Source organism: Ambystoma mexicanum, chromosome 9 (assembly GCF_040938575.1).
Source record: "Ambystoma mexicanum isolate Mex_15411 chromosome 9, UKY_AmexF1_1, whole genome shotgun sequence".
In the NCBI taxonomy this organism is placed as follows: domain Eukaryota; kingdom Metazoa; phylum Chordata; class Amphibia; order Caudata; family Ambystomatidae; genus Ambystoma; species Ambystoma mexicanum.
The window spans coordinates 1,067,818,116-1,067,839,053 of NC_090931.1; the positions used below are offsets into that span (position 1 = coordinate 1,067,818,116).

The 20,938-nt window shown below is 48.4% G+C and overlaps 1 protein-coding gene across 3 annotated transcripts in view; it reads left to right on the plus strand.

Annotated features, from left to right (window-relative positions):
- Nucleotides 1-20,938, plus strand: part of WDSUB1 (WD repeat, sterile alpha motif and U-box domain containing 1) — a 987,384-nt gene that overhangs the window by 60,024 nt on the left and 906,422 nt on the right. For all 3 annotated transcript variants that reach the window (XM_069616372.1, XM_069616374.1, XM_069616373.1), the window contains exon 2: nt 17,082-17,503. In XM_069616372.1, coding sequence (XP_069472473.1) covers nt 17,106-17,503 — 398 coding nt within the window. In that variant the 5' untranslated portion in view covers nt 17,082-17,105. The remainder of the gene's footprint in view (nt 1-17,081; nt 17,504-20,938) is intronic.

Below are 20,938 nucleotides of genomic sequence, written 5' to 3' on the forward strand. Positions count from 1 at the left end.
GTGAAATTTAAACAGATCTGGGATTAAGTCAGGTCAGGAATTTTGTCTGCCTATAGGGTGGAAATTCCCACTAGGGCCTACACCGGGGTTCTGGGCTCACAGCTATCCATGTGCATTTCTCTTTGGAGTTTGGGTTGGGGGAGGGCAACTCAGGAGAAGAGTTCCTTTTATATACATCAGTATTGGTACTGTATTCTTATTATTTAGATAAGGGAAATGTGATGGCCATTGTTCAACCTGGAAATTTTATTTCCACTGAAGTAGCTGTTCGCCCCATTGTCGACCACCTCCGAAAGGATTGATTTCTTTTCCACTCAAGCACCAATCAGACTGCTGCAAACGCTTTCTTATTTTTTTCACCTATTCAGCTTGCTTTCGTACTGCTTCCTACAAAGAGTATGACCCGAGTCCAGTTTGTTAGCTATTCTACGCTTCTCAGCTAGCCAGCTTCTCCATCGCATACATTTTTCCAGAGCCACCTTCTGCGAAGGCACTTTACCTAATTTATCCATCAGTATGTTACAGTGCAAAACATATCCCATGAGTGGCCACTAGTTGCAACAGGCATTTATCGATCAAAGATGGGTTATCTGCAAACACCTCACTTGCCCTCAGTTCACAGAGCACTCTGTCCCACCTAGTTTGCTTTCTATTGGAATAGTGGTTCCTTCATGAGTTCTTCCTTCCATGTGGGCAATATCCCCCTCCAGATATACTGGAATTCTCATTGTAAGGCTCAGGACTAAGTGATGACGGTTAGGCCTTGCTTGGACTTTATGCTGTCTTTTCCAGTAGACCGTGTTCACAGTAGGGTCTGATCAGTGGGTGGGATCCCTGTGTTGCTAACCTTTTCACACCGCTGTGTGGTTCAGCACTGCCCCTATGACTTGCCAACTGACCCGGGCAAATGCCCTTTTCTGAATTTAACAGCAAGGCCAGGTTACTGGTGTTTTTATCTGGGAAGGGGCCATTTGTTGTCTGCCCCTTACCCTCTTGGTAATGAAGGATGCCAGAGTGAAGAAGTTAATCTAATCTGGATGTTATTACTCATCATTTTCATATCCATTATCAAAAGTGGGATTGTTTTATGACTTGCAATCTATTAGCTCTTTCCATTCCTGGGGGATTACGTAGCTCAAAACAAATTATAGTCCCCAGCCCCTTAGTATTCCTTTACAAACCTTGTTGGTTCCAGTTCTTCCAACCAAGAATCTTTTATAGAACATGACGGTAAAACCATTGCTTTTATGGAAACTGGGCATCCACGTATTCTGCTTCTTCCTCGGATAGGTTTGCGAAGTCAAAGCAGTTTAAGCTTATTCTGTTTTGTTGTTCCCTCCTCATAAAGATTTGTAATACTCTGCAAATCCTTGTGAAACCTCTTTCATGCCTCAATATAAATTTCCTGATATACCTTGGAATTCTGTTACTCCTCTCTCAAGCTGTTGTGTTCTTAGTTTACTCGCTAATATGGAGTCTGACTTGTCCGCTCTCGTACATTCTCTGCCTTCAGAGCCTTATTTTTCTAATTGCACCACCATCATCTATCATTTTCAGCTCTAGCCTTTTTGCTTTTATGTCCTCTATGAATAGTTTCATCCCTTTTTCTTGGCTTAAACAGTCCACTAATCTCTGTATTTTCTTTTTTAGTTTTGGTTATGTGTGACTTAACATGGGCCATGTTACAGAAGATATATATTTTTTTGATCTCGCTATGCAGCCTTCCCAACATATTGAAGGATTAGTCTTATTAGATCAACCCTAGCCCGAGAATATGTGGATAAAATGCTGGATAGTGAGAGGAAAAATACCTCCCAAGGGCGATGTTAAATATGTGCAATGTTTTCACAAGTTATGCCTAGTTTCATATTCACCTTTCCTTTTTACTTCTAGATCACCCTATGCAGTAAAGTTCAGTGGTTTACTCTGCTTCCCATACCATCCATTGATCTCAAAAAAAGCTCTCTTCCTGTCCTCCAAAGTGCCTCTAATATGTGCTTCTCTTAAAAGTGTGTCTTTGCACTACCAATGGCTTCCATTCTCATAGGAGTCTTCCAATTCTATCTCTATTATCACTATATTGAAGTCAGTCCCTTCTGCTACCTGAATTTGAGAGCCCAAAGTTGTACAATTATTATACAGTAGAAGATCGTCTATATGAGTATAGGTGGAGTGAGGAAAAATGTCAGATTGTGCTCCCTCCAAATGTCTGCAAAGGAGTAGCGTTCTAAGAGACCTTTAAGTTCATCTGCCTTTCCCCTTGTAGGTGTATGTTCATCCAACCTAGATGCAGTCTTAGAAGAATACCAATCTTTGTCATGATTTAATGCCAGAGCCGGCATCAGATGAGTTTCTTGCAAGAAGGCCACCGAGGTTCCCTCCTCCTGTAGTTTTAGAGTGTAGATTTCCTTTTCGGTGGGGAGTTTAGGCCTCTGACATTTAAGGTGATGAATTTACTTCTGGGGTCTTTTGTCCCAGGAGCGAGGGTTGAAGGGAGCCCAAGTCAGCCATGGTCGAGAGGTGCAAGTTGGTTTGGGTTCTCCTGTGGCTGAATAGCCTCCAACGGGAGGAAAAGACTTCTAGCATTGGCTTCCAACGGGAAGCCAAAACCATAACTTGGGGGACCGATCACTACATCCCCCCAGCCAACCGGGCTGCCGCCAACCAAAGGGGTTGGGTTTCACTCCAAGGGAAAAGCAGTGACATGCACCTTGAGTTGGGCACGGGCCGCACAGAGCCCGCAGTAAGATTTAGCATGTAATGCTCCAATGCTGTGTGTTCCTTTGGGATACGGCTGATCCTTATTTAGCTTTACAGTTTCTCTGCACTGTTATCCAGGGTGCTTGCCTCGGCTTAGGGGAAGCTTTGCCATGTTTGGTTATCGCTCGGCCGGGGGAGGAGGACCCCGTGCCCTCCTGGGAGCCGGGGCGTAAGATTGATGCTGCATCGTCAAGATGGCTGATTGTTCGGGGGGTGCCATTGTGAGAGAATTGCAATGCCATTGGGAACAGCCACCAGTGGCGGATCTGATGGTCTCGGAGGAAGAGCGTGAGTGGACGCAGAACCCTACGCTTCTGCAGCATCAGGAGAGCGAGGTCCTGGAATATTTGGAGCGGGGAGCACTGGAACGATAGTTCATCGCGTTAGCAGCCTTTTGCCGAGATGGCTTCCTTGGTGGTATAAAGGTGGACTCTTGTGATAACATTTTGGGGGTGGAGTCCGAATCCGTCCCTCGTCGTGGGCGCAGTCTGTGAGTGCGATCAAGTAGGAGCTGCGATTTATCTAGGTGCGGCAACAGCGACTGGAAGAAGTCGCCCACATACTCAGGTAGGTCCTTGTCGGGAACTGAGGAGGGGACACCTCGAACCCGCAGGTTATTACGGCGGGCACGGTTTTCGAGGTCCTCTTGCTTGAATTCGAGGATCTCGTTTCTGTCCATTAGGATCTGGATAGTGCGTTGCACCTCCACCAGGGTAGTGGCGTGCTCGTGGGCTAGATCTTCAGTTGCCCCATCCTGTGCTCAATGTCCGCGACCATCTGCTCCGCCTGTTCCAGCTTTTAGGTGTAAGAAGATTCAATTCAACACTACAGCTAAGTCAATGCCTAGTCTGGGATACTGAATGGAAACCCTTATTGATATATCTTTATGTCCAGTTCATGAGTTCTGGATGACTACCCCTATATAACACCCCTCTCTTAGAATCCCCCTGACCCCACTGAGCCAAGAAGTAGTTCTGATTTGCAAGTTTAAAAGGTTTATTTGAGAAATAAGACAACATATAGATACCACGCTTTTATAATAAATTAATAATCGATATCGCCCTTATAAATTGTCATGACCGCAGCCTCCAAGGAGTCAGGTTTAGCCCTACTGCCTCGGAAGCTGGGTCACAACTTCATTTCCAGGCACCCATCGGCTCCCATAGGGGCCTTATGGACCTTGTCCTGGCGCCAGTGACGCCAGGCTCATAAGGGGACTCAGTCCCGGCACAGGACGTGCCAGGCTCATGATGTAAGGAATGGTGCTTGGGTGGACCTACCTGCTGCAGACCATGCTGCTCACTCACCTGCAGGACGAAATCCTCATCCATCCATGGTTGGAACTACTTTACCTTCTGGGTGTGGCCAGCACCACTCCCTGGGACTGGATACTGGAACTATTCTGGAAGATGGGACTTCTTACCTGGGCGAGGCTGCTGTGGAAGGAGACACCTAAGCACTCCGGTAAGCTATTTAAACCACGCCCGATCAGAGCAACGTGCTTCGCGTTATTCTGCAATAGCAGCAGGACGCTCACCGTGTCAGCTCCAGAGAATCTTCAACTTCTGCATCTGGGGAAGAGAAATCCGCAATCTTACCTTCCGAAATACCATCTTCGTCTCCAGCAGTATCTGAAAAGGGAAAAGAACACCAGGTTAGCCTGAGATAAAAACCAGCGCAGCACTTACCCAGTGCAGCTTTCCATTTTTTCCGGCACCCTGTGGAAGCAAAGACATTGGTTAGTAAACCTCTGTGAAACTTTCCTTACCTGCGCTGCATTCTTCACGCCTCCGCCGACGCTGCTACTCGCATCTGCAAAACAAAAGGACATCATTAAGAAATACAAAACTCCATCTATACGCACGTGTTTTGGGCAGCGCTCATCTTTCTCACTCCTCGGTGCATTCCTCGACATCCATTTTTCTACCCAGCTGCTTCTGCAATCTGAAAAAGGAAAAGAGACATTAAGAAGTGCTTTTAACTTCGAATTGACATTTTCTACTTACTTGCCTGCAATACCTTCGCCATTCCATCGCTCTCTGGATCTCCATATTCAAGCAACCGCCGTTCGTGCTGCTAACAACGGCCTAGCTCCAAATCTTCATCCTCTGCAACCAAGAGGCTGGACAATTAACCAGTGAAGTAACTGGCTTCGGCGCCCCTGCACAGACGCAGGATGGAGAGCTCCGCTTTCACCTACATAAGGTGAGCACATTTAGCCTACGAACTACTTGGGAGTACCAGGAAGGGGAGGCAGCTTACCCAGTCAGGCTTATATATCCATATTAACCCCTTGCTCTCATAATTGCAGACACCTCACCCTTCAGATCAAGATCTCAGTGAGGAAAGGGCCTTTCCAGGGTGGCATTCGAGGCCTGCGCGTGACCCTAGAAGACTCCGAGAACCCCCAGCCCAGACCTGCGCCTCCGAGGGATTCAGGTGAGCGTTACAGAACGCGAAGCCTACCGCAATTTTCCCACCCAGGCGCAATGGAAACCTCGGACACAGATCAACTGGCTCAATTGCTTGGGGAACTAAGGGCAGAAGTACACGCATCTCGCCAAGAAACAAACGCTTTACGAAGGGAGTTGATCATTGCCAAGGAACGGACGGATGATCTGGCCAGACAGTTGCTACAGGCTCAAGCGGGACAGACGCCACTGCCTCCCTATGGAGGGGGCGGCACTCCTACAACCTCAAGTAATCCGGTGCAAATTAATCTGCCAGGGAATGTGCCTTTGGCCCCGCCGAACGTTTTTCCGGTGATCCAAAGCGATATGCAGTATTCATCAATCAATGCCGCTTGCACTTTCTGTGTAGACCCGCCGCATTCCCAACGGACCAAGCCAAGGTAGCGTTTGTACTTTCCTATCTTAGCGGTAGTGCTGCAGATTGGTCCATTCCTCTCGTGACACAGGATGACCCGCTCCTCTATAACTTTCAAGACTTTCAGACCAGTATGGAAAAGTTGTTCGCAAGACATTCACAGGGGCAGGCCTTGGACAATGAACTCCTGTCACTCAGACAAGGTAATCAGGATCTCCTGGCTTACATAGCGTCCTTTAATAGACTGGTGGTTGAGACCAGGTGGCGTGAAGATAAGAGAATCACGCTCTTCTACAGAGGTCTACGTGGGGAACTTAAAGACGTTTTAGCACAGGTGGTTAATCCGCCGCAAGACTGTTCAGATTATATCGACCTAGTAGTCCAATTAGATCATCGGCTACAGAACAGGAAGACCGATCGATCCAGATTTGAAACCCGGGTACTTTCAAGACCTCAGAGCTCCGTTAAAGGGAATGACTCTGTGGAACCAATGCAAATAGGAGTAGTAAAAGGCCCATTAACTCAGAAAGAAAGGGAAAGAAGAAGGCAATTACAGCTGTGCCTATACTGTGGGAATTCTGGACATTTCCTTCGTGATTTCTCAGTGAAACCGGTCAAGAAGACCGTAGGAGTTTCTGATAAAAATGCTGAGAAACTGGAATCTGGAAACGACCTCGCCCGACAAGCGTAGAGGTCCGCTTGCCGAGCGTTAAAACCAGTTCCTTGACCTCGCATTTGGTAATGCCTATGGTCCTCATAAGTCCCAATAGACCAGATCGCATGCATGCTATCAAAGTATACATTGATAGCGGAGCAATTGGTAATTATGTGGACCAAGACTTGGCTATCAGGATGGATCTTCCCCTACGCCCCAAGATGGTAAAGGACGTAATCACTACAGTGGATGGTACTGAAATAGCTTCCGGACCAGTTTCTCATACCACCATGGAGGGAACGTTGTTATGTCAAGACGGACATCGGGAGAAGATCGTGTTTGATGTAATCAAGGCCCCGCAGTTTCAGGTGATTCTGGGAATGCCTTGGTTGGAAAAGCACAATCCTCATATAGTCTGGCGAGCCAAGGTAATTCAGTTTCCAGAATGCGCTTCAACCTGTTATCCTCAGCCCGAAATCAAGCTAGCAGCCATCACTTCCGAGGACCCCCGATTACCTCTGGAATACCAAGAGTTCAGCGACGTCTTTCAGAAAGATCATGCCAACACCCTGCCTCCGCATCGGTCATACGACTGCCAGATAGACCTAATACCTGGGTCCACCCCTCCGTGCAGTAGAATATATGCCCTCACTGAACCAGAAAACCTCCATCTCAGGCAATACTTGGACCAGTACTTGGCTAACGGATTCATCCGCCCCTCGAAATCCCCGGCTTCCTCAGCTTTGTTCTTCGTCCCGAAAAAGGAAGGTGACCTAAGAACTTGTATCGATTATCACACCCTGAACCAGATTACAGTCAAAAACCGATACCCGTTGCCCTTGATTCCTGAATTATTGGACCAGGTAAAAGGCGCCTGCATATACACAAAGTTAGACCTCAGAGGAGCTTACCATTTGGTACGTATTAAGGAGGGCGACGAATGGAAGACGGCCTTTCGCACTAAATATGGATTATTTGAGTATCAAGTAATGCCCTTCGGACTATGTAACGCAGCGGCCGCTTTCCAGTTTTTCATGAATGATGTCCTCAGAGAACTTATTGATGTGTGCGTAGTTGTTTATATTGACGACATCCTGGTATACTCAGCCTCAGAAACTGATCATCGTAGGCACGTCACAGCGGTTTTACAGAGACTTCGCCAACACCGCTTGTTTGCTAAACTGGAGAAGTGCACCTTTCACGCAAAGGAAGTGGAATTTTTAGGGTTCATCTTGTCACCCAACGGAGTTCACATGGACTCAAGAAAAGTGGATGCTATCACCAAATGGCCTTCCCCAACTTCCGTGAAAGGTGTACAGAGCATGCTGGGCTTTGATAATTTTTACCGAAGGTTCATTCCTGAATTCTCTCGGGTAGTCCAACCTATCACGGCTCTTCTGAAAAAGAATAAAAAATTCGAGTGGACTCCAGAAGCCGAACAAGCCTTCCAAGAATTAAAAGCCAAATTTATCTCTGCTCCAGTCTTAAGGCATCCCCGTCCAGAACTTCCCTACATCGTCGAGACAGACGCTTCCAGTCTTGCAATGGGGGCGGTGCTGTCACAAAGAGACCCCGAAACGCACCAGTTACACCCTGTAGCCTTTTGGTCTCGCTAATTTTCGGCTCCTGAGATCAACTACACAATTACGGACAAAGAACTCTTGGCAATTAAGTCCGCCTTTAAGGCCTGGCGGCATTATCTTTTGGGAGCCCGGCACACAGTAACTGTAATCACGGATCACCGTAACCTCCAGTACCTGAAGTCAGCTAAAGCTCAATCTTCGAGGCAACTACGCTGGGCTTTATTCTTCGCAGAATTCGATTTTGTAATCACATATCGACCAGGCGTTAGGAACGGAAAAGCAGACGCCCTTTCCCGGATAGGGGTAGACGAACTTACAGCTAATCCGGAGCCGGTGCCAATAATTCCTGAACAAAAGATACTAGGAGCAATCAACACACTATCCCTCGAAGAGATTAAAGCAAGGGTCAATCAACTCATAACTCCCGAAGATTCATTGAATTGGCAATCAAAAGGAAAGGATTTTACAATAGATAAGAACCTATTGTATTTCCAAGGAAGACTATTCTTACCCTGCGTTGACTTACAAAAACAGGTCATCACCTGCTACCATGATTCTCTAATGGAAGGACATCCTGGAGTTGCCAAAACCTCAGAGAAAATTAAAAGGCATTTTTGGTGGCCATCTTGGAGGAAAGATGTTAAAAAGTTTGTGGCTTCTTGTGGTATCTGCGCACAAAACAAGAGTCAGAAGGAAAAACCAGCAGGATTACTACGTCCAATAGACATTTCACCAGGCCCTTGGCACACACTCTCGATGGATTTTATCACGGATTTACCCCCTTGCTCCGGATACAACACAATTCTAGTGATCGTGGACCTTTTTTCAAAAATGGCTCATTTTATCCCACTGAAGGGTTTACCTACAGCTTCCATTCTAGCCCGAGAATTTCTTGAAAACATTGTCCGGTTGCACGGTTTCCCTTCAGTACTAATCTCTGACCGAGGGAGCCAATTTATTTCCCATTTTTGGCAGAGTTGTTGTCGTTTAGCACAAATTGATGTACGACTTTCCACCAGCCATCACCCTCAAACCGACGGGCAGACTGAGAGAACTAACCAAACTTTAGAACAATATCTGCGCTGCATGTTGCATCAATCCGAGGGTACTTGGAAGGATGTCCTTTGGATTGCTGAATACGCTTACAATAATTCAATCCATTCTGGGACGGGAAAAACCCCTTTTTTCCTGCTGTATGGAAGTCATCCTCGAACCTCAAATCTGGACCCACCTCAAGCTCTCAGAACACCTGCTGTTGACCATCTGCATTCGACGATAACTCAAGCATTTAAAGAAGCCACAGCTCATCTTCAACGAGCTAAAGAATCATACAAAAAAGGAGCAGACCAACATCGAAAAGAGGCTCCTCAATATCAAAAAGGAGATCAAGTCTGGCTGTCCACTAAACATTTATCTTTAAAAGGGCCACGCACCTTCAACCCAAGATATTTAGGACCCTACTCGATCACGACCGTGATTAACCCAGCGGCTGTCAAACTAGAATTACCTACTCGAATGAAGATACATCCTGTCTTCCATGTTTCTCTCCTGAAACCTGTGCAACCCGGAACCCGTTTGACTAAACCTCCTGAGCCAATCCAAGTTGACGGAGAATCCGAATTTGAAATTCGAGACATCTTGGACTCCAAAATTTCCAAATCAAAACTATACTACTTGATTGATTGGAAGGGGTATGGACCCCAGGAGAGATCTTGGGAACCCTCAGAATATGTACATGCACCTCGTCTAGTCCGAAAATTTCATCGGGCTTTTCCCAACAAGCCAAAACCTCCGGAAAAGACAAGCTTGGGAGAGGCCTTGAGGGGGGGTGCTGTCATGACCGCAGCCTCCAAGGAGTCAGGTTTAGCCCAACTGCCTCGGAAGCTGGGTCACAACTTCATTTCCAGGCACCCATCGGCTCCCATAGGGGCCTTATGGACCTTGTCCTGGCGCCAGTGGCGCCAGGCTCATAAGGGGACCCAGTCCCGGCACAGGACGTGCCAGGCTCATGATGTAAGGAATGGTGCTTGGGTGGACCTACCTGCTGCAGACCATGCTGCTCACTCACCTGCAGGACGAAATCCTCATCCATCCATGGCTGGAACTACTGTACCTTCTGGGTGTGGCCAGCACCACTCCCTGGGACTGGATACTGGAACTATTCTGGAAGCTGGGACTTCTTACCTGGGCGAGGCTGCTGTGGAAGGAGACACCTAAGCACTCCAGTAAGCTATTTAAACCACGCCTGATCAGAGCAACGTGCTTCGCGTTATTCTGCAATAGCATCAGGACGCTCACCGTGTCAGCTCCAGAGAATCTTCAACTTCTGCATCTGGTGAAGAGAAATCCGCAATCTTACCTTCTGAAATACCATCTTCGTCTCCAGCAGTATCTGAAAAGGGAAAAGAACACCAGGTTAGCACGAGATAAAAACCAGCGCAGCACTTACCCAGTCCATCAGTGCATCTCAAGCCACGGGCTGCAGCTTTCCATTTTTTCCGGCACCCTGTGGAAGCAAAGACATTGGTTAGTAAACCTCCGTGAAACTTTCCTTACCTGCGCTGCATTCTTCTCGCCTCCGCCGACGCTGCTACTCGCATCTGCAAAACAAAAGGACATCATTAAGAAATACAAAACTCCATCTATACGCACGTGTTTTGGGCAGCGCTCATCTTTCTCACTCCTCGGTGCATTCCTCGACATCCATTTTTCTACCCAGCTGCTTCTGCGATCTGAAAAAGGAAAAGAGACATTAAGAAGTGCTTTTAACTTTGAATTGACATTTTCTACTTACTTGCCTGCAATACTTTCGCCATTCCATCGCTCTCCGGATCTGCATATTCAAGCAACTGCCGTTCGTGCTGCTAACAACGGCCTAGCTCCAAATCTTCATCCTCTGCAACCAAGAGGCTGGACAATTAACCAGTGAAGTAACTGGCTTCGGCGCCCCTTCACAGACGCAGGATGGAGAGCTCCGCTTTCACCTACACAAGGTGAGCACATTTAGCCTACGAACTACTTGGGAGTACCAGGAAGGGGAGGCAGCTTACCCAGTCAGGCTTATATATCCATATTAACCCCTTGCTCTCATAATTGCAGACACCTCACCCTTCAGATCAAGATCTCAGTGAGGAAAGGGCCTTTCCAGGGTGGCATTCGAGGCCTGCGCGTGACCCTAGAACACTCCGAGAACCCCCAGCCCAGACCTGCGCCTCCGAGGGATTCAGGTGAGCGTTACAGAAATATAATGTTAATCAATAATGGGTAAACTGACACTAGCACACTTCTTTATGATCAAAAGAAGACAAATTATAAGGAGTAGGTTCTAGGCTTGTTGGAAAGCTGAGATTTTAAGCTTTCAGAGGAAAGTTGAATCAAGTTCGTAGCCCAAACGGTTCCAGAGATATGAACGATTTTGTAAAGGTCGTTTTTCGGATTTACAGTAAACTCAAAATGACAGGTGACAGCTTGCAGCTTCAGAATTGACAAGTGACAGTGGTGCAGCTTTACAAAATGACAAGTGACAACTTCTAGGAGGCAGTTCAGGTTAGATTAAAATAGTTTGGACTAGATTATTTTAAACTAAGAGGTTATTTCTGTCACAATCTGACCTAAGTACTCACAATATATTTTGGAAGGACTGGACCTTGTCACGGATCTGATCAATCAGGCTAGCGGCACTTCACAGCGATCTGGTCTCTGGTTCTGCGGTTCTGCACGGTCTGGTCTGGTCTGGCACTGGTCTGGTCTGTCCGTATACAGCGGTCTCTGCACGGCTCCTGGATCTCTGCACTGGTCCTAGCAAAAGTTCTTGGCAAGGGATTCAAGCAGCTCGCCCAGCTGTGAGTAGCTTGCAATGATTTGAGGCCTGCTGCAGAGAACTCAGCTTGTGGTTTTAGGCCTCTGATTTAGGTTCTAAAGTATAAGTTCTAGGTTCTGGAGTATGTAGCTGGAGTCAGTCTGGAACTGGTATCTTCTGGATGTTGTGTGGTCCGGTAAAACGCTCTGCAGCAACTGGATTTGAATGTGTCTACCTGTCCCAGCAGTCTCTTTTTATGTGTTTTGAAAATGGGTGTGTGCCTGGGCCTAGCTAAGCCTGCCCCTCTCTACTTGTCATTGGCCCAATTCTCCCCTCTCCCATGATTGGGGGAAGGAAATGTGAGTCAGAGTGATGCTGTAGGTTTTATGGGTCAGAGGATCCTCCCCTGGTCAGTTTGCCCACAAATCTATATTTGATTCAAATACATCCTTCCCAGATATACAATTTGTTGAAATTACATGTGCACATTATACATTCCTTATGGTCCATGCTTGTCCGCCTCTGATCTTCCTGGGGGCTTGCATTCAAAAATGACAACATTTTGTGCTTTTTAACTGGTTTTGCAATATCGGACATTTACCCAAATTTACACACATGTGCGCAAGGAGTATGGACATGAATTGATGAAGTGTCAGATTTTCAACATGCAGACATTTGGAGTGAGACCCTATTTTCCGCTAGCAACCCCCCAGAATACACCACAGGGTCCTAACGCATCTCAAAATGTTCACAGAAAAATCACAAAAATAATGATATTACTTATATAATTCTGACAAGTCCGCACTTTGAGTCATCTATCTTTTTAAAATCATGCTCTGGCCCAGATGGGTGTGGTTTAGGTTCCAAGGCACATGGGGGAAGCTTCTGCCTGTCCCCACCTCCAGCTCGGGTGGCTCCCAGAGGCACTTCTCCTCCCACTTCTCCCAAGAGGAAGCCACTTTTACGACGCCCCCAATATAACATTTGCCTGAGTCCAGGACAGGCCTTTGTTTACCTCCCTGTAGTCCCCAGCTGCTCCACCCCTAATCTAATCAGAGTGGTGACAACTCCTTTTGGCAAGGGGAAGAGTGGCTGAGCAGGTTTTAACTCCTGTGGGGGTAGATGTCAGGCAGAATTCAGTTTCATTAAGCCAGGTTTCAGCTAAAATGTCACTTTTTGTTCCCAGTTTAAGTCAATACAATTTTCACATATGCAGCTAGAATGCTGATTCTAAGTTCAAAACTATGACATTTTAACAGTTACAAACTATGTGACACTCAAAAGTAGGTCACTCGGTTAATTTAAACATTTCGATTTTGGTGGTTTTAATCCAGTTTCAGTTAGGCTGCTGACATGCATAGCTCAGCCAGTTTTGTTATGAACATTGTTTTGGGCTCTTCATCTTCCCAGATTTTGTATGCACACATACTTCATTCTGCCAGATGTCCGCTGGTGTTCAGTGAGATTTTTGGATGTGTTGCAATGTTTGAAAATAGGCATTTTGAGCTGGCATTCAGAGAAACCAAAGGTAATTTTAAAGCGTTTTTGAGCTAACAGGCGCTGCTGTTTTACCTTTGGCACCCATTCCACTCATGGCACCCTGGCCCATCATGCTCGCACTGGTGGGTGGCAAGTTAGACAGCCATTTTGGTGTACGCACAAACTGTGTGGTTCTCCTGGATTCTGGCACACATGTGGGCTTTTTGGCCATCTTGGATTTGCTAAGCCCACAGCACCAAATGTTGCAGCATGAAAACTCAAACATGGGTCAGGACACCCAACAAAGGTCAGCTCCGACATGCAGGATCTGAATTCTGTTTAATATCAGACATGAAGACTTGGAGGTCTTCCTTGGTTGCGAGGGTCCCTTTTATCCTCCGGCGCTTTTTGAGGCATGAGTTTTGGGGGGGTCAGATTTATCCCTTTATCTGCTGCGAGGAGCATGGTGGAAATGTCCGCGGATATGGGAGGTTTAAGGAGTTTAGCCATTGTCCCGGGGCTCAAGGAGGGAGACGGCTGCCAGTGAGGCTTGAGTGTTATTATTGTGGCTGGTGAGCTGTTTATTGGCCGGTGGGAATCCGCAAAACGCAAGCTGAGAGACCAAGCCACCCTACTCTGGCGGCAGCGGAGATGTGAGGTGGGCTGGGGTGCCCCAGGAAGCAGCAGGGTGAATTTGTGTCAGTGAGCTCCTCTGCAGAGATTATCTAGTAATCGAGCATGGGTGGAGGGGTAGGATGACCAGACGTCCGGGTTTTCCCGGGACAGTCCGGGCAAATCACCCGACGTCCGGGGGTCCTGGGAGTTTTTTACTTTTATAAACCCCGTCTGGGGTTTTGGATATGATAACTTTTTTGCCGCGACCCGATTTCGAAATCGAGTCGCGGCGCAAATCTTTCTGCGCGCATGGGGGTGTGAAATGCTTTTCACGCCCCCATTTCCTCCCCCTTCCCCTCCCCGGTGCTCTGCTCCAATGGGAGGAGTGTGCATGGTAGCAGCCCCACCATCCCCCCGCAACAGGTCAGCGACATAGAAGTAGGACTAAAGTTGTAGGTGTATTTACCTTAGTCCTACTTCTATTTTGGTGGCCCGTCCGGGTTTCTTTTTTTAAAAATCTGGTCACTCTAGGGAGGGTGCTCCAAAGCTGCAATAACAATTGGTGGTCTGCTCACCGGCTGATGGGGTCCTCCGGGATGGAAGCAGGGGGACCAGGCCTCTCCGTTCTGGCGGTAGTGGGAGGTGGAGAGGGGCACCCCAGGGGCCCTCAGCGCGGGCTAGCCACCCGTCGAGTTAATGGGAGATCCAGTGGTGGCCGGGCCGAGGTCTGGAAGCTTGAAGCACCTGGCCCCTCCAGGGACCGGGGGCGTACCACCACACGTGGCTCGGGATGCAGGGTGAGGGGAGAAGAGCATCAGGAGTCTCCCGCTGTGTTTTGACAACCACTGGGGCATTGTCATAGCAGATTGAAGGTCCGCCGAAGCCAAGGCTGTCGCCACCAGGATGTGCGTAGCCCCGCCGGCAGGCCGAGGCACCGAAATGATCCGGCGGTCTCCTCCTGCTCCAGTCGCGGTCCCAAACCGAAAACAGGGGCGACACAGCAGCTTCAGGGATTAATTTCACCTTGGTCGCTACAGGCGATCAGAGAGGCGGTGTGGCCGCTGTGAGTAGCCGCTCTTCTGCGTCCCCAGCAGGTCTAGGTGGCTAGGCTCGGCTCCGGACCTTTCCTCCTCCACGTCTCATGGAGCCAGGCCGCCATCTTTAATTGCGCGCCCTGTGAGCGGTTGCTTCGGACTTCAGCTTTAGTCAGACGAACCCAGGCGCGTTAAGGGCACTCACTGCCTACATCCATGCCCCAGGCATTCCGGTGGCCAGAGGTTCTTCAATCCGTCGTCTGGGTACCCAGGAAAACAGTTATAATTGCAGCAAACGCGGGCCCTGCACGGAGGCCATTAATGGAGCAGCCTCATGGATGGCGTTCCAGGCCACGCCCCCTTTTGTGTCAATCTTAAAGTTGTTTCACCACCAGGTTCAACCCCTTCATATTTGAGCATTGAGGAGAACAGGTTACCCCCACTGATAGCTTATGTTTCATTGCGTCCCCCAAAAAGTCAGGGGCTTATATTCTCTTCTCTTGAAAAGAGCGAGAGCGCTGAAAGGTCTTGAGCAACATGTACTTTAACTGCCTTGTAGTCCATCATTCCACTTTTTTTTTTTTTTTTTTGCACCTTTTCCAAAATATAAACCTTTTTTTCCGGTAATAATGACACTCATGTATTTTTGTTTCGGGACTCTTAGCCATGGTCCCGCCTTTCTCCTATATGCCCTGTCCAACGTAATGCATGTTCCTCCCTCTTCTTTGAAAATGATGTTTTTGTTCTCCTTCGCTTTCCTTTCCTTGCGTCTTCCCCTCATGCTTCCAGCATCCTGAGATTTCCGAGATTGGAGTCCTCTCTCTGTTCTTAATGTAATTGACATTCAAGCTCTGTCTTCCTAGCTTCTAAAGCCACAAATCCTGCTTCATATTTCCTTTCGAGGAATTCAGTAGAGTGCTTATTATTTTCTAATGCCTCAGAGCTGTCCTCCAGTTTATGCGCAAAGCCTTTTAGTTCTGTAAGAGGCCTGGATATTTGAGCAGAAGTCTTTTATTTCTGTCAGGATGTCTGCATTATCTTTCTTGGTCGCCACTTCTGATATATTTATCCCTCCATTGTTTCCTTTTGTCTTCTGTCCATCCATCTCGTTTGGTATTATCTGAAGTGCGGCATTCATACAGTGTCCCTGCTGCTGAACCAGCTCATCTTGTGTGCCGACGACTCTCACCTAGAATGTCCTGATAAGCCTCCCAGGCACACCAATTTACCAATTCACCTGCTTATGGCTATTTGCAGTTCAGTTCCACCAACCTCTTTTCTGTTCTGAGGCTGTCACATGTGCTGTAGTCCAGTAGTCTCAAAAGCCACACAGCTGCAACCTCATGCCTCAAAGTTTGCTCTTCTTGCTCCTGCTGTGGTACAGGGCCTACATTCACAGTCTCATCAGGGCGTCCATTCCGCTCTGGGGTATATTAGATTCATCAGGCAGAAGTCATGTTGTCTATACCTCACGGTGGCCTCCCCTTGGCCCCTTTTTTGATGTCCTATGCATTGGATTTTTACCTTGACTCGCTGTGGTTTACTCTCTGGCCTCTTGACTTCTGGTAGGGATCTGTCAGGTGCTTGCATGGATCCCATCTTGCAAGGGAGGGTCCACAGCTTTCATTTTCATGGGTTTGTTTTGACTTCTGTTCTCCATAAAAGGTTGTTAGCCATCATCGGCAGTGTTACAGTTTGTATCTCAATACTCTGAATACTTAACACCAGATTAACCCCTCGGTCTCCCGTATTGCCTAAGCACATACCATTGTTATGGTTGTATCACCTTCTCTGCATGTAAGAGCTAGGGACAGGGTTTTCGATTTAAGACCAGGGGAAAAGAATTGTCTAGCTTTAAGGCCACCCCATTGAAATCTGAAGACTGTTTAGGGTTTGGAGGCATGCCCTGAATCTCACAACCTGTGGTACAGGCATCGGACTATGTCACAAAGGGTAAACAGAATAAATATCACTGCTATATATCTTTTTGACTGCTATTGATTAAAATTCCAAGTCTTGCATGCATAATCTGAGATAATTCCATCTGATTCCATCAGGATTGCGGTGGCACTGTGACACATGGCAATTTAGTCCAAAGGAATAGATTGTAGAGCTATTAAAACAGTAAGAGGGAAGTGATGTCCATCATTAATGTGCTGTGGAAAATACTCAAGGCATCACTAATTAATATATGCTTTTCTGTCAAGGTAATTTTATGGTATTGTCTTATTTAAAGTCCTTTTTTTGTAAACGTGTTTTTTCCTTCAATATTACATTTTGCAATTAACATTCTGATTTGTAAAACGTTCAAATATTGTTTCCTGTTACAGGTCACTCTGGGGAATGTTATTGAGATGGTGACACTTATTCGAACCCTATCGGACCACAGTGATGATGTCAACTGCTGTGCCTTTTCCTCGGGTTACTTAGCAACTTGTTCCATGGACAAAACTATCCGCTTATATGAGCTGAGTGACTTTGTGGAACTTTCGTATTCTCCTCTAAGAGGCCACACTTATGCAGTTCACTGTTGTGACTTTTCGCCCCTTGGCAATATTTTAGCTTCCTGTTCAACAGATGGCACAACTATACTATGGAATACACAAAATGGGCAGAAGTTGGCGGTTCTTGAACATCCCAGTGGTAGCCCTGTGAGAGTGTGCACATTTTCCCCTGAATCTACGTACTTGGTTTCAGGTGGCGCAGATGGCACTGTTGTTTTATGGAACGTTCAGTCGTTCAAGCTTCATAGGTACGTATATTTGTAAATGTAACTCATGTAAATTGTATATACGGGAAGGTACCTACTCTTTCAGGTAATGGCAGTGGCTTTGAAGTTGTAATGAAAAAATGTTGACGCTATTAAGCCAACCATTTTTTTGTTAAAGATGTGTCATGATGTTAGGAAAGATTCTCTTTACTGCACATTTCCTTCCATCTTTATGGAACCCCCAAACTTTTTGCTTTTATTTTTCAGTCTGACCTGTACTTTTTGCAGTGCAGTGAAGCTTTAAGCTTCACTGTACTGGCCTTTGCTCACATGTTATGGGGAAACTGATATGTCCTTAAGGCTATCAGTACTGGGAAACAGTGTTTTCCTTAGTCTTGTGACTGTGTTGCTACTTGTGGTTACTTTTGTATCACTTGTGGCAACTTTTTATCATTGCACACAGTAGCTTACACTGCAGTGCAATGGGGTTCATTTTTGTTTTGCCCTAGACTACACTCAAAGGATTTTGTGGTTATTCTGAGGTGCTTAAAAGATGGGCTGGTGGCAGCAGTGACTTTTCCCCACTTTTTGCGGAATTTCGTTTTAGCTTAACCGTGTTTACCGCTTTTGGCTACTTACTGTGGCTACTGGCCAAACATGGCTGTGCCACGAGGTTTTCTGCTCATTCTTTTTGCATCTGGTTCTTTAGCCTTCTTCCTGGCCTCAGATGCCAGAAAGCTCCTTATAAGGACTTCCAGTGCCTGGGAAAGCAGGAGCTTTTGGCAGGCTACTGGAGGGCTTTGTGTGTTTGCAGGAAGGATGTGGGCTGGGTCAATCTGACCCTAATACACATCCTGGTATCTATGTGTCTGAGTGGTATGCATGAGTGTTCCCGCCAGTGGTCCTGATTGGACCACTGTAGGGTGTGTGTGGGCTAGTTCTGCCATTGGCTAGTGGGAGTTTTGACTCCTCGGTGTCCAGCACAATAACCGCCTTCGGAAGTGCCCGGGAATTGTCCTGTGGCTGACCAGCTTTGGTTTTGGGCTAACGGGTTATCTCTTTGCTGTTCTGAGTTTCCGCCTGAAACTTGGCACACCCTCGGCGTTCTAGCACCAAGGGGACCCAAGAAAGACCAGAAAGTCCATCCACGGCTACTGAGTCCTGCTGCATCGCTGTGCGCGGCATGCACTGTCCGAAACCTGCTTTTCTGACCCGTCTCCAGTCCCGAGAAGGGTGCTGCATCGTTTGTTTGTTTCTGCATTTCTTCATCGAGAGTCCTTGCACCAGAGGGGTGGCGCTGTTGAGCAGCCCAAGATGGCTGCTTAACTCTTGGGCTCCGTTTGGCTACGGCGAGAATCCGCCTACAACTGTGGCTGAATCCTTCCTGAGCAGTCCCCATTTGCCTGATCTGCTTCACCTACACCTTTCGTTGTATCCCGGAGAAATTCTGGCTCTAATCGGAGCCTGGGAGCCGGAGAACAGACCCTCTGCAGCGGCGGCCTGCTGGAGCCTTAGCGCACGCCCGGCTCCCTCTTCCTATGCTCCGGCTTCCCTCAACTGGCGTGGAGGCGTGGGACGGGTCGCCGACTGCTCTGCCCTCACCCCTCCTCTGGGGGCCCACACTGTGTTGGCCGCGTCCGGCCCGTGGGTGTGGCTCTGCTCCCTCGGCCGCGGTGACCCTCTCCCCTGGACTGCGCTACTGCGAAAACAAGTTCACCGTCGGGGCCTGCGCTGGAGCGCGCCCCGGCCTCTCCCTGGACTTTGACTTCCAGACCCTGTGGCGTCGTGGGGCGCAGAGCGGCCGGGCCGGAGCCTGGCTGCTGCGCGGGTCTGAGGCTCGCCCCGACCAGGTAAGGAGCGGGTGTGGGCCTGTGTTGGGGGAGCCGCGGCCCCCCTGAATCTTTCATCGGTCCGCTGCCTGGCTGGCGTTGGGCCTGCGGCCCCCCTCCTCCTTCTCAGCTTTGGCCCGGAAGACCCCCCTCTGCCCAGCCTGGAGGGCGCGCCCGGGGGATATCGTGCTGCTGACGCCGGCCACCTCTCCACCTCCCTGCTCTGGGGCCTCAGGCCGCGGCATGGCTCACGGGCTGCTGAACATTCCCAGACTGGAACCCCCCCTGGGCTGACTACACTTGGTATCCACTTCATATATCTTTCGCGGCGCCTGGCGCCCTGTGGAGGTGTACTCCAGCGGGCTGATCTAATACAGAGCATCCCAGCGATAGGGGGAGGGGGGTCCCCTCGGGCCATAGCCACTACTTGCAACTGGTGGTTGGGTATCTCTCCTGCCTGCTCTAGGGTGCCCAGGCACTCGCTATCCAGCTGTGCCCCCCTCTCCTCTATTACTGCCAGTGTTTGACCTCCCGGCTGCCACGGCGGTGGTGCCTGCGGGTTCTCCGACATCTTGGACCCTGGTCCGCCCATCCTCCTCCACTGACTGCTCTGGTGGGCCTCCACCGCCTCCGGGTCCTGCCAGTAATGCTGAACAGATCTAAAGGAGCCTCTGGGAGGGGAGCCATGGATAAATTCACCAAGTCTGTCTCGAGGGCGGAGGCAGGGCACTCATCAGCCTCGCAGGAGGACCCTGAAATTGATGCTCACTCGGGTGTGAGGACCCCCGATCTGACCACACTCATTGAGTCTATGACCCAAGAATTTTGCCTCCTTCCACGAAAAATTAGATGACATTGTCGCCTCCCTGAAAACCTGAGTAGATCAGGCATGTACCAGAATTACTGAAGCTGAAAGCAGGATATCCACGAATGAAGATGAGATCCATGTGCTACAGAATACTGTCGTCGCCTTGTCGCGCGACATGAAGAGTGTGAGAGCTAAGTGTGACGACCTCGAATCGCGCTCTCGCAGAAACAACCTGCACATTATTGGGGTCCCTGAGAACGCTCTTAAGGGGCACATGGAGGACACCGTCGAGGCCTTACTCAAAGATCTACTAGGCAATCCAGCCCTCTCACCGTACTAAACACTGTCGAGCGCGCACACAGAGCCTTATCACCGCGCCCCAAGCCGGGGGATATCCCAATGCCCATTATCGCCAGAATTCTCAATTACTGGGACAGAGACCTTATCCTCCGCCTGTTGCGTGAGAAGGGTGACCTTCGTTTTGAGTCCCACGCCATCAGGATTTTCCCGGACTTTTCAATAGTGGTGCAACAGGAAAGGCGCCAATTCCTTGAGGTTAAGAAACTGCTTAGAGAACGCAATGTCCCGTAGGCCATTCTGTTCCCGGCACGTCTTAAAATCACTCACAACGGCAAATTGTACTTCTTTACTGTCCCGGATGAAGCAGTAAAATTCATCGAAGCACATATACCATTACATAATCCGGCAGGTGACCGTGCCGGCGATGACTAACCGAATTCAACTCTGCCCGACATAGCTCACCTTGGCTAGTAATCCTTGATTCTGAATGTGACAATGGTAATAATCTACCGCTAATCATGCAAGCTAGGCCTCCTTTAC